The following is a 12,044-nucleotide window of genomic DNA, read 5'->3' as shown; positions in this document are numbered from 1 at the left end:
ATTTAATATTTCTAACAGGATTATTATGCTTCACCTTCTTGGTGCTTCTCAATAGTTGTACTTTTTCCTCCAGCGAGAGATTCGGTTACTGATTGCTTGTATTTTTCCCCTCTTACATTTTTTAGTCTAAATTTGATGTCCAAAAAAGCTTTTAAACTTTTTGGATGAGAATTGAAACATGAAACAGATCTTATGGAACTATACTATGTTCTAACTTTGGTCTTTCAACTTTTCAATGATCTAGGAACCCATTATTGAAAATACACTCAATCGTGTCGATGTTATTGCAAAAATAATTATTTGGTTATTGGTTTGTTGATGCATCAATGTTTATTTTTCCCTAAACATCTAATAAAATATGAGTAATGAGCAAAGGACAATAAAATTCAATCCATTTAACTAATTTTGCCTACATTTGTTTTGAATTTCTTTTAAATGTGGATGTAGATAGTTTCGATAAATACTTAATTTGTCTTAAATAATTCTATTTATGATAAAATTTATATTATAAATTATACAATATTAAATTTAAAATAACTAACAATTGTTTTTTATGAATAAACTACCTTATAAATTTTATAATATTAAATTAAGAATAAATAATGCAAAATGAGATAAAGCTTCATGGAGTTGTGTACGGTGATTAAAAATAAAATCAACATCTAAGGAAATGTAAGTTTTCAACATCTATAGAAGAACCACCAAATAATTAGTTCTAGTAACTCTTGCTTTTTTTCTCCAATATTTTTAATGGAGTTAAGTAATAATGTATCTACTTTGTATCAAATAATTATTCATTTACAAATACGAGTATAGAAGTGGCTTTTAATACATTGATTGTGGATTAAGTTCATAAATAATGTCCAGTCTTGTTTGAAGTAGTGGTTAAATTTTTTTCTAACTTCTAGATGTTACAGGTTCAAATCCTATCATCCTTCTTTCACCAATATTGTAATGATGGAAAAAAAATCATAAATAACGTTAATTTTAGGCGTGAAATTACCAAGGGGGTGAATTGGTATTTTAAAAATCTTTACAAATTATTCCAAATTAAAAGAGAAAAAGAGAATTGCTTGGAAAAATCGATTTATAGTAGTTTGACTCCAATTCCCTACATTCACTACCTTGGTAACCAATGATTTCTCAATTCACTATAAGAATTGATATCTTTCAAGGAGAAGGTATAACATTTACAATTCTATATTTTTCTCAAAGCTTAGATAGAACATTTCCCCTAACTTTTATGGTTAAACTAGAACCCTCTTTAGTTTTTATGACTCAACTAAAGTAATCCTAATTTACAATTGGTGACAAGATGAATAAAGAATAATGGCAGCCTCTATGAAGGTAGATGTTTACAAGTATGAGCTATACATACAAATATATGTGAATGATAAAAGATTTGACACTAAGCTCCTAAAGAATATTTACAAGAGAAAATGAAAGAATGAAGATTTGAAAAATTTTCTAGTCATCGTTTAGCTTTAATGTTGCTCTCTATAGTCTTCAAGTGTTATTGACTTGAATATATATCCTCTAACCAATTTTTAACGTTTGAAGCCATTGGAAGGAGTTTCTAACCATTAGAAGAATTAATCTTGAGCATTTAATACAAATTATAGAGTCAAGTCTCAATACTTAAAGGACATGTATCAAGACTTGGTTGAAAAATAACCATTAAAAATCTTGAGGTCTCAATACCTAACAACAAGTCTCAAGACTTGAGGAGTAAGTCTCGATACTTAAGCCAATAAGTTTCAAGACTATATTGCTCTCAAAAGGCCTATGCTTACTATTCTATAAGTCTTGATACTCGCAGTGCTAAGCCTCGAGACTTGGCACATAAGTATCATACTATACCTTTGTCAAAATGCTTGTTTGAAATTGGTTGGGAGATATTGAGAATTTGAGGACTATGTCTCAATACTTGACCTGAGAAATGCATTTTAATGCTTAGAAACAATTTTGAAAGGTGTTGGAGTTGTTCAAAAATATTTGTGAATTATTTAAGTCATTTGAGAATATTATTTTTTAAGTTTGAAACACTTGAAAATAAATTATACACATTTGATTGAATTTTGAAATTTTTTTTGGAAAATCGAAGCTAACATATAAGAATTTATCATATGTTTCAAATTAAATGTAAAGATCCATTACTATTTGAATGACGTTGAGAATTTTATCTGAGATAAACTTTCAAATTACACAATAAATTCAATTTGCAATGCAATACTAAAATTTTGGTTTGTTTTAATTATATATATGAAATTTTAATTCATTTTCACTTACTAGTGACATTAAGCAAAAAGATTAATTCATTTTCATCTTTGGCTAAATATTATTTTTGTACTTTAAATAATGAGAGGAGTCTAGTTCAAGGAAAGTAAAATTCATTTTGTAATAGGATTATAATACAAAATTTATAGAGCAGAATGTCAAATATGTTACATTACCTTATTTGGATAATTTAGTTGAAGTATAGGATTCAAGTGTTTGTTTGACAAATTGTAAGATTATCTAAAACACATATTACTAAATAGACTTGTTATAGAATTTGTTTTTTTTTAACAAATTTAGTTTTTAATATTTTTAGTCTCAATTCTCATAAAATTACGAATCATTGTAATTCTTATTTTGTATTACAATTTATATATTAATGAGTAACTATATGATGTTAAAGTAAATATATAATTATTAATTATAATAATTCATAAAAATGATTGTATCATCAATCATATTAAAATAATTAATATACTAATAAATAAATCATCACAATAAATATAATATAACGTCTACTATTCCATTGTTAAGAAAAAAAAGGAATTTTTATTTTTAATTAGACTTGTTTTTTCGAGAAAAAGATTAAAGTGATTAAAACAATAAAAATAAAGGATAAATTGATCTAAAATTTAAAATTACACTTATAAACTAAAATTATTTAAAAAAAAAAGAGTTTTAATGAGATTGAACCTTATATAAGGATATCTTTATACTAATTGAGCATTACGAGGTGATTGGAATGGTTAGGAATGAAGCTAGTAGCATACGAGTATACAGTAGTTGATAAAAATCAAAGTTAAACATGTAATTACACGAAATCAAAACATATGTATTTGAATAAGAAAATGTACAAACTTGAAAATTATTCTAACTATTATCGGGTAAAGTTAATTAATCCATTTTAAAAATCAAATATTAATTATCGGAAACCGGCCTCGCCGTTTTTGCTCAGTCGGTAGATAGCATGGCTTTTAACCATGTGGTCGTGCGTTCGATTCCCACAGACGGCGTCTATTTTTTTGTTATTCCACTGCTCATTTTCGGCTGGTTATTTGGGCTTTCATTACTTTTGTTCTCGAAAACGGGAAAAGAATGTCTTTACGTCCAAAAAAATTGGGCCATTATTTTGGATTGGATCATGCAATCAAGCCCAAACCCGAAAGTCAGTTGGAAACTGAATTCACCATAAAAAGCCCTAATCACTTGGAGTCAATGAATGCATCGTTTAGACGCCTCACTGAACATCAGCATCAGAGCGTAAGGGTTTAGAGAAGAATATGGCGGCCAAAAGGAAGACCCCCGTCAAGTCCCGAAACCCAGATCTCATTCGTGGCGTCGGCAAGTATTCCAGGTCTAAGATGTACCACAAGCGTGGCCTTTGGGCCATCAAGGCAAAAAACGGCGGCTTTTTCCCCCGCCATGACCCCAAACCTAAGGTCCCCGCCTCCGCCGAGAAACCCCCCAAGTTTTACCCTGCTGAGGATGTCAAGAAGCCCCTTCTCAACAAGCGCAAGCCTAAACCCACCAAGCTCAGGTTCTTCTCTCTAATCATTATTTATTTGTTTTGTAGATATTTTAGAAGTTGCTACTTTCTTAATGTTGGATCATTTTTTTGGGGGGTTTAATTTGTTTAGAGCAAGCATTACGCCTGGGACGGTGCTGATTTTGTTGGCTGGTAGATTTATGGGGAAGAGAGTTGTTTTCTTAAAGCAACTTCCTTCTGGGCTTCTTTTGGTTACTGGTAACCATTTTTATCCTCTAACTTTTGTTTCATTTGCTGAATGTTTATTTGGAATTTGTTTTATGGAATGATATTATAGATACTAGACCCATATCTGAAAATTTTATTTTAACAAATTTCATAAAATGATATAACAACCCAAGTATGCCAAAGTTGAATTATTAAAAATTATCATGTTTTGGCTTCAAATTTCTTTATCTGCAAATATGTTTCTAGAATCTGTATGAAAAAGACAAATTGTCCTCAAAATAATCTCTATTCTTCTTAAAATAAGAGAGTTGAGACCCGGTTGAAGAGTACCACAGACTCGGTAAAAATGTACACCCTTGTGTTTGAGAAAGTTTCAAATCATGCTTAACTCTACTATTTTTTTTTTTAATAATGTCAATATCTGTAGTATGGACTCTGAATGCTTGAACTGATGTTTTTTCTATTGCTGTATTTTGGCTTTGGTTCTACTTCTACTTATATGTTAGATTCTATCATAATATATCCTGTTTAACATTCAATGGTCTGGTGTTTAAGTGCTGCGATCGTGAAATCATAACCTGAGATTTACTTGTATGCTAACTGTTTTGGTATCTATGTTTGCCTCTCCTGGCTTAAGGAGGAGGCTCGGTTATCATTACTTGTTGGTTGTTTGAATTTCATGCTTTGCTCATATGTGGGGAACTTGTTTTCATTGTAGGACCGTTCAAGATTAATGGCGTTCCTTTAAGGCGTGTGAACCAATCCTATGTCATTGCGACTTCCACTAAGGTTGACATCTCCGGAGTTAACGTAGAGAAGTTTGATGATAAGTACTTTGCCAAGGAAGTAGACAAGAAAAAGAAGAAGAGCGAAGGGGAGTTTTTTGAAGCTGAAAAAGAGGTTAGTTATATTGCATTTACTATTATATAAGCTTGTCATAATTAAGCAAATCTGATTTGAGTTCCTTTAATTTTATCGAAATGGTATAGGATAAGAAGGAACTGCCAGAAGACAAGAAAGAAGATCAGAAATCTGTCGATGCCTCTTTAATAAAGTCCATCGAGGGAGTCCCAGACTTGAAGGCCTACCTTGCCGCAAGATTTTCGCTAAAGTCTGGCATGAAACCGCATGAACTTGTCTTCTAGAAGTAAGTTGTTAGCTAAGTGCTTTTACATTGGTGTTGTTTCGGTTTTTGAGTATCATTGATCCTATTTTCGGATGCTATATAGGTAAACCTAAATCTGAGGCAAGAACCCCAAATTTCCATTTTTGTTTTCTTCTAATCTCCACTGGATTTTGTTTTTATTTTTTGTTATTGAAGTTAATTGTATGGAATTTTGCCCACTAGATACTAGAGTGTTGTAAGGGAAAACCATTATGATTTTGCCAGCTAAAAAGAAAAATAATAAAAAATAAATTTACAAAAGAGTAAAGTTAGATGGGTAATTTAATATTTATATATAAAAAAAAAAAAAACCTTAAACCCCACTCTCCTATATTTTATATCTAGTTATAATTTCCCAGCTTTGACTGGAAATTTCTTTTATCATTAATTTCGTAAAATTTCATAAATAATAGTCAACCAAAAGTAATTAGTATGAATTACTATGTTTCGATAAAATTTGATTTTTTACATAAGATCATTATTTTGTTGAAATAGTTGATATTCTTAATTATATTATTTTATTTAAAATGTTGAAATTGAGATTTTCTTAAAGATATCCATTCCAATTCCATGCGAATATATATATATGGTGTTAGAAACATGTTTTTAAGAGATATAATCATTTTAATCAATATAGTTAAAGATAATAACAATTTGAACTAAGGCTTATGTTAAATTAAAATATAAAATTTAAATCCCAAACATGGTAGTGAGATCTAAACCAGAATTCTACAAATATCTTATAATGAATTTGAAAAAGGGTCATGCTATTTATTAGTTCAAATTATCACCTTTAATATTTTTGATAGCTGACATGGTGTTTTTTAGTAACACTTATTTAATTTCATCATGCCACTAAAATAAATGTTTTTGATGAAATAGTATTTCATTAAAAATATTGACTGTAACAAAATTAATTAAAATAGCTAACATTGAATGTTTAACTATTTAGATTTATTGATGTTTATATCAAACTAAAATGTAAAGATTAAATAATCACGAGAGTTAGTGAGATGACAAGAGTTTGTTTGCTTAATTAGTGGTCGACGGGTTGATTTTTGTATTAGTATGAAGTAGTTTTAACTCGTGGTTACCATTTATCTCTTAATGTTCTTATAAAATGCGGATAATTAGTTATTGAGCATACTATAATAAATACATTGAGAAATTAAAAAATATGTAAAATACTAAAATATGAAATGTGAGCATAATAGAATACCAAAATTCAAGTTTTTACCATTATACTTGCAATGGGAAAAAGTAAACATATAGATCTGAATCAGGTGAAACTAAATCTAAAACTTAAGTCATTAGTCTTTATATGATTTGGTTATTTTACTAATATTAACAATTTAAATTAGTCCAATCACGAATATAGCTAAACTCCTTGGTATATGTTACGTTTTTTTTTTCTCAAAATAGTGAATTAGATCTAATCATAGGTTGGGCTATTCGGCCCGGTCTGAAGATTTGCCTGAAATGTGGGAAGGTCTCAAGTAAGATATTTTTGGCCCGAACCTGGTCTGGCCGGAATTTACTAAAGGACAAAAAAATCTGCTCTTTTTTTTTAATGTTATTTTCTTGTTTTCTCCTATTTTTCTACCATTTTACTATTATATTGCTACTATTTTATTGTATTGTTTAGATATTGTATAAAACTTATTTTATTGTTAATTTTGTTATTATTTTAAAGGCATTTGTTAATTTTTTATTATTTTAGAGACATTTGTTTATTAAGTTGCATTTATTTTAGTGTTATTTAAATCTACATATTTTTTAAAAATTTATTTTCAATTTGTTGAGAAATATTTATTTTGATGTTTTTAGTATTTTTAATGTATTATATATATTTAAAAATTATATAAAATAATATAAAAATTAATAGGGAAGGCTGGGTCGGGCCTAAGTTTTATCTTTTTTATCTAGATAGGGCTTGGGTAAAATTTTAAACCTATTTTCTGGGCCGAGCTGGGCTTGTCCTAGAAAATGAGTCTGAATTTTAATTGAGCCCAACCAAAATCCAACCCGGCCATAAGCATCTCCAAATTCGTGAACATATGTTGAAGTTTTTGTTGCATGACAAATTAATAAAAAAATATATTTTAATACGAGAAATTTCAATTTTTGGATTTATTAAGAAATGTTCAATTATTAATACCAATTTTCTAAAAGGGTAAATTATAAAATGGTAAAAGTTAATAGCTGTTTGAATATTAACGGAATTGTTCATGTGTGCTTTTTATTGATTTGCATCATCTTAACCTGGGTTTATGGCTTTCCCTCGGTCCTCCCTGCCTTCCCACTGTTGGGATTCTCGAATGGAGACTCAGATATTCAAGAATCCGATAGCCCGGATTTCTTCTTCCACGTCTCGTCTCTTTTCTCCGTTGTGCCAAATTTTGTTTTTTTCCTTGTCTTGAGTGTTTCTCTTTGTATTGCTGCTATGTATTGTTGATTTGTATGTTGTTGCTTTGTGTACTTGCTTGACTGCTGTTGTTTCGACTAGTCTTGAGTGTTTCTTTGTCGACTGTTGCTCTATTTTTTTTTCTTGATATTGAGTGTTTGGTCTTGTGGTTATTGTTATATTGTAATAAAATTAGCGCCTTTTAAAAAAGTACAAATAAAGAGAAAAAAAATTTTGCATTCTTGAATGGGTTCAATGATGGTGGTGGTGGTGCAGTGTGAAGAAGAAGACGACGACGATGGTGCTGAACTTGGATGTGTTTTGAAAATATTAAAAAGAGCTTGGAAAATGACAATGGTAGAGGTCTGTGAACGACGGTGGGGTTAGGTGTTGGGTCGGGGCTTGAGCGACCGAGCAAGGCTGGCGATGTTGTGGTCAACAAGGATGGTGCTGGGAGAAGAAAGAAAAAAATTAAAAATTTGAATTAATTAAAGGTTTTATTTTTAGTTTATTTCTAACTAATAAAAATTAAAAGAAAATTGATAAAAAATTCAATTAAATTATTTTTTAGTACACTTGGCACAATATTTTTTCATTAATACACATGACATGACAGAATACAATTGGATGATAAAAATTAAGGACAATTAAATTTAGCTACCAAGTAAAGTTCAAATTTCTTTGTATATATTAGACCTTTTAAAAATGAAAATTTATTATTTTTTTGAAGGCTAAATTTATTAATACATGAATTTTAGAAATCTAAATTTTTCATTAGACCGATAAAACTCATCTCAGTAATTTCATTAAAATTCAAACAGCTCTTAATCTTTGGGGACAAAAAATATTTGATTTTGTATAATTTAATGACTAAAATAAAAAAAAAAAAAATTCACCGAGACAAGAGCGGAGTAAAGAGGTGAATATAGAAATGAAGCCCCGGAGAATAAAATAATTAATATTAATTGATCAGCACCTCGTTCTGTGGAACAAGGGTATTAATGAATGACCTTCTCCTATAAAATGTTGATATAATTTTTTATAAGAATTACACAACAAACCAACCTAAATTAACAAATCATAAAAGCTTGGCAAAGATATATAAGAACACAGTTTGGGAAAAGAAAGAAAAAAAAATAGAGAAAGAAAGAAAACAAAGGTATTGTTATTAGAATTAGGATCCTCCACAGCAGCCACCTTGATTTTGGATTTGCGGCTCTTGATTGGGAACAATAATCCTGGTTCCCTTAAGAAGACCCGAATTACCATTGGCGTCTAACTCATCATTTGCAGAAAGGGTTTTCTTGCTGATTATTCGGTATATCTCTGTTAGAATTGTCAAAAATGCAGTTTCGACATTGGTCGATTCTAGAGCTGATGTCTCCATGAAGAACAGGTTCTCTCTTTGAGCAAACTCTTGTGCATCTTCAGTTGGGACTGCTCTCAGGCTCCCCAAGTCGCATTTGTTGCCGATGAGCATTACAACAATGTTCTTATCGGCATGCCCCCTCAATTCCTCTAGCCACCTTGCCATATTGTCAAACGATTGACGCTTGGTCATGTCATAAACTAACATTGCTCCTACGGCTCCTCGGTAGTATGCGCTCGTCACAGCCCTATACCTGATAGGAGAACAAATAAACTGATCAGTTTCAGCATACCATACAGCATGAAAGGAACAAGATAAAGTAGATTGACGCGAATATACACAGCTCCAGGAGATCTTAGTCTATCAGGCATTGTCATGTTACTTTCAGGGCCTAATCTATGAGTTAAAAGATAAAAAGATTGAAAATACCAAAGCCATTAAGCAAATGCCAAAGAAGGTCCAATTTTGTATTGTTTCATATTGAGTAAGCCAGCATTAAGACTACCATTTCAAAGACAAAGATTAGCAGCATCCGATTGTTGCTGTAGCAGGATATGTGATTAGTATTTTAAAGCAAAGCAATTGTCATCATCAGTCATTTCTTGCTTTCAGCTAAAGGTTGCACTAATGAGATGGGTTAAATACTTGGATTGGATGATATGTCCAAGACCAATCATGACCATTTAACATGTATGCTGCATAAGTTAATTAATAAGGGTTTATGTTACAGCTTCTTTCCCGTTGCAGCAGAAGTTATGGATTTTTGAGGTAAGAGCTCACGACCCTTCCATTTTTATAGTCATGAATCTATTACTCAAAAATAATTGATCTGCTTGAACTGCTCTAAAAATCTCAAGAGAGGAACTAATTATGTTTTTCAGTGTAGCATTAATCTGCTCGAGTAAAGATAGATAGATAAGAACTCACTATCTTTCGTCTTTATATAGTCATGAACCTATTAGACAGATTCATTGATCTGCAAGAACAGCTCTAGAAATTCTCAAAAGATGAACCATGTATTTTTGTCAATGTAGCATTAATCTGCTTATGTAAAGATGATTTGATTAGATTCAGAAAATTTGCTGAACACTAAAACTCTCTAACAACACTGAGCTCAGTTTTTCTATTACCTGAGTTCCATATGAACAAATGTTTGTTGGTGATTGTTATTCTTCTTTCAGTTTCCAAGACCCCTATGGTATCAAAAACTTACAAATTTCACTATCTCCCATCAATTGCCTATTACTTTCAGCACAAGTCCAGCCCAAGAATAAAGCATAAAGTTCCGAAGAAATTATCCATTAAGTCAGAAAATACTCGAGCCTAACATTGCCATGCTCTTGAGAAAACTATAATACAACTGTGTCACAAATGAAAAGACAAAAAGCCTATTAACAGCATAACCTACATGAAAATGCTTTACTAAAATGCTTGACGGCATTGTGACGTATAAGAGTTGGAAACGATAATATAAAGTGTTTATAAAAAGTCTTTGATATTGTGCTTCACTTTTTTTCTTTTTGCTTTCTAATTTTAATAGGAAGGGGAAGTGTAAGGAAAAGGAAGCTTATACCAACATCAGAATCAGAAAAACTCTCCTCATTTGAAAAATTTTAGAATCTGTAACCGGAAAAAGATGAGTGTGTATCTTCTACAACAATGATACCAAAAGGCTGAAGTCTTAATTGGAGGACTAAGAATTATCCATTGAATATCATCTAAAACAGGTCCTAGAAGTACTGGCCTGGCCAAGCAGCTCAACAGCTATGGCTATGGCATTGGCTTCCACTCTGAACAGCCTTTTACTGACAAATATAATTGAATTGAAAAGAAGCATCATAAAGATCTGCTCAGAACAACCCAATCAGAAAATCTCAAGCCACCATATCCCTTGGGTTTAAGTAGTCTATGAGCAACCAATGCATCAACACCTCCAGAAATTAACCATATGCCAAGTAAATATGACGTTTTCATATCATCATTAAAAGAATATAAAAAAAGGTATTACTTTCTTATCAGATTCCTGTTTCTTTCATGTCATTTGGACCTCAATTCCATTGTATATCATTTGCCTATTACAAGTATTACACTGTTCCTTGGATAGGTAATATGTATATAGAATTGTTACCTGACATTTTCTACTCTAAATTCTTCCATTTCGTCGAACCTAGCAACCATGCCATTATGAAAATAAACTAATTGTAAATTTCAGGCAATAACAAGTAAAAATCTAACCTTTCTTGGCCAGCAGTATCCCAAATTTGCGCTTTAACAGTTTTATTATCAATAACAAGGGTTTTAGTCTGGAATTCAACACCAATTGTGGCTTTCGAATCCAAACTAAATTGGTTCCGGGAGAAACGAGCCAGCAGCTGAGATTTCCCAACCGCTGAATCTCCAATCAAAACCACTTTGAATACATAATCAATCTTTTGATTGAAATCCCCGCCGCGGATGTTTGACATTATAACCACCCAATCAAAAAATTCCCACCTTCAAATCGATCCACGGCTCAAAATCCAGAAATTAGTTCGATCATAAAAAAACACACACAATAGTCAAATCATATAAAAAATAGGTGGTTACGTTTAATCATGTGCATCTGGTGGGTTATACAAGAGAAAAGATGCTACGGTTGGGATAATTATAGATCAGAGAGAGACATTTGAAGGATGGCGAATGGAAAGAGGTCAATATGGGAATTGGAAATTAGGGTTAGGGTTAGGGTTAGAGGAAGAAGAAGAAGATCAGAGAATTTTGGGATTTTTGGAAGGCAGTTTTGTTAAGACGTGAAAACACCAACGGTCTGTGCGGGACCCCATTAACGGTTTTTGTCTTATTGCTGCTTTAGAAGACAAAAGCTTTGGTGTATTGCATGGACACCGAATTTTGGTGTATCTTCTCTAATTTTATTTTATTTCATTTTTAATTCATAGCAACAAATACTAGAATTTTTCTTTATTTAAATGTTTGTTTTTTATTTATTTCTCCAAATAGGGATATTTTCCCATTAATTTTTGAAATATATATCTCTAATATTAAATAATTTAGTGGCGGATTCACTAAGAGGTCCACAGGGATTATGGCTCACAAAGTCTAAAATTTTTGTAATTTC

The 12,044-nt window shown here is 31.1% G+C and overlaps 2 protein-coding genes across 4 annotated transcripts; one reads left to right on the top strand and one right to left on the bottom strand.

The window, feature by feature from the left end:
• The first annotated feature begins 3,491 nt into the window (after positions 1 to 3,491).
• LOC108480162 (60S ribosomal protein L6-1-like) lies at positions 3,492 to 8,135 on the top strand. Of its 3 annotated transcripts, none has more exons than XM_053028912.1 (5): positions 3,492 to 3,814; positions 3,915 to 4,021; positions 4,710 to 4,891; positions 4,981 to 5,138; positions 7,837 to 8,135. In XM_053028912.1, exons 1-4 carry the CDS (start codon positions 3,558 to 3,560, stop codon positions 5,134 to 5,136), a joined length of 702 nt encoding a protein of 233 aa, XP_052884872.1. In that variant the 5' UTR covers positions 3,492 to 3,557; the 3' UTR covers positions 5,137 to 5,138; positions 7,837 to 8,135. The 3 variants fall into 3 exon arrangements, with proteins under 3 accessions (XP_052884872.1, XP_017638549.1, XP_017638548.1); XM_017783060.2 differs by lacking the exon at positions 7,837 to 8,135 and adding an exon at positions 5,221 to 5,363; XM_017783059.2 differs by lacking the exon at positions 7,837 to 8,135 and having other exon boundaries at positions 4,981 to 5,363.
• Positions 8,136 to 8,512: 377 nt separating this feature from the next.
• Positions 8,513 to 11,825, bottom strand: LOC108482014 (ras-related protein RABA4d-like). Its single transcript, XM_017785120.2, has 2 exons — positions 11,165 to 11,825; positions 8,513 to 9,182 (listed from the first exon to the last, which is right to left on the bottom strand). Exons 1-2 carry the CDS (start codon positions 11,392 to 11,394, stop codon positions 8,735 to 8,737), a joined length of 678 nt encoding a protein of 225 aa, XP_017640609.1. The 5' UTR covers positions 11,395 to 11,825; the 3' UTR covers positions 8,513 to 8,734.
• Positions 11,826 to 12,044: the final 219 nt, after the last annotated feature.

This window comes from Gossypium arboreum, chromosome 1 (genome assembly GCF_025698485.1).
Source record: "Gossypium arboreum isolate Shixiya-1 chromosome 1, ASM2569848v2, whole genome shotgun sequence".
NCBI classification, from domain to species: domain Eukaryota; kingdom Viridiplantae; phylum Streptophyta; class Magnoliopsida; order Malvales; family Malvaceae; genus Gossypium; species Gossypium arboreum.
This window is presented reverse-complemented; position numbering and strand designations above follow the sequence as displayed.

Excerpts from the sequence above, each read along its gene's own strand:
- LOC108480162 (XM_053028912.1), top strand. The coding sequence starts at position 3,558 with ATGGCGGCCAAAAGGAAGACCCCCGTCAAGTCCCGAAACCCAGATCTC. Across the intron at positions 4,022-4,709 it reads TGGGCTTCTTTTGGTTACTG|GACCGTTCAAGATTAATGGC; the intron begins GTAACCATTTTT and ends TTTTCATTGTAG. Across the intron at positions 4,892-4,980 it reads TTTTTGAAGCTGAAAAAGAG|GATAAGAAGGAACTGCCAGA; the intron begins GTTAGTTATATT and ends GAAATGGTATAG.
- LOC108482014 (XM_017785120.2), bottom strand. The coding sequence starts at position 11,394 with ATGTCAAACATCCGCGGCGGGGATTTCAATCAAAAGATTGATTATGTA. Across the intron at positions 9,183-11,164 it reads GATACTGCTGGCCAAGAAAG|GTATAGGGCTGTGACGAGCG; the intron begins GTTAGATTTTTA and ends TTCTCCTATCAG.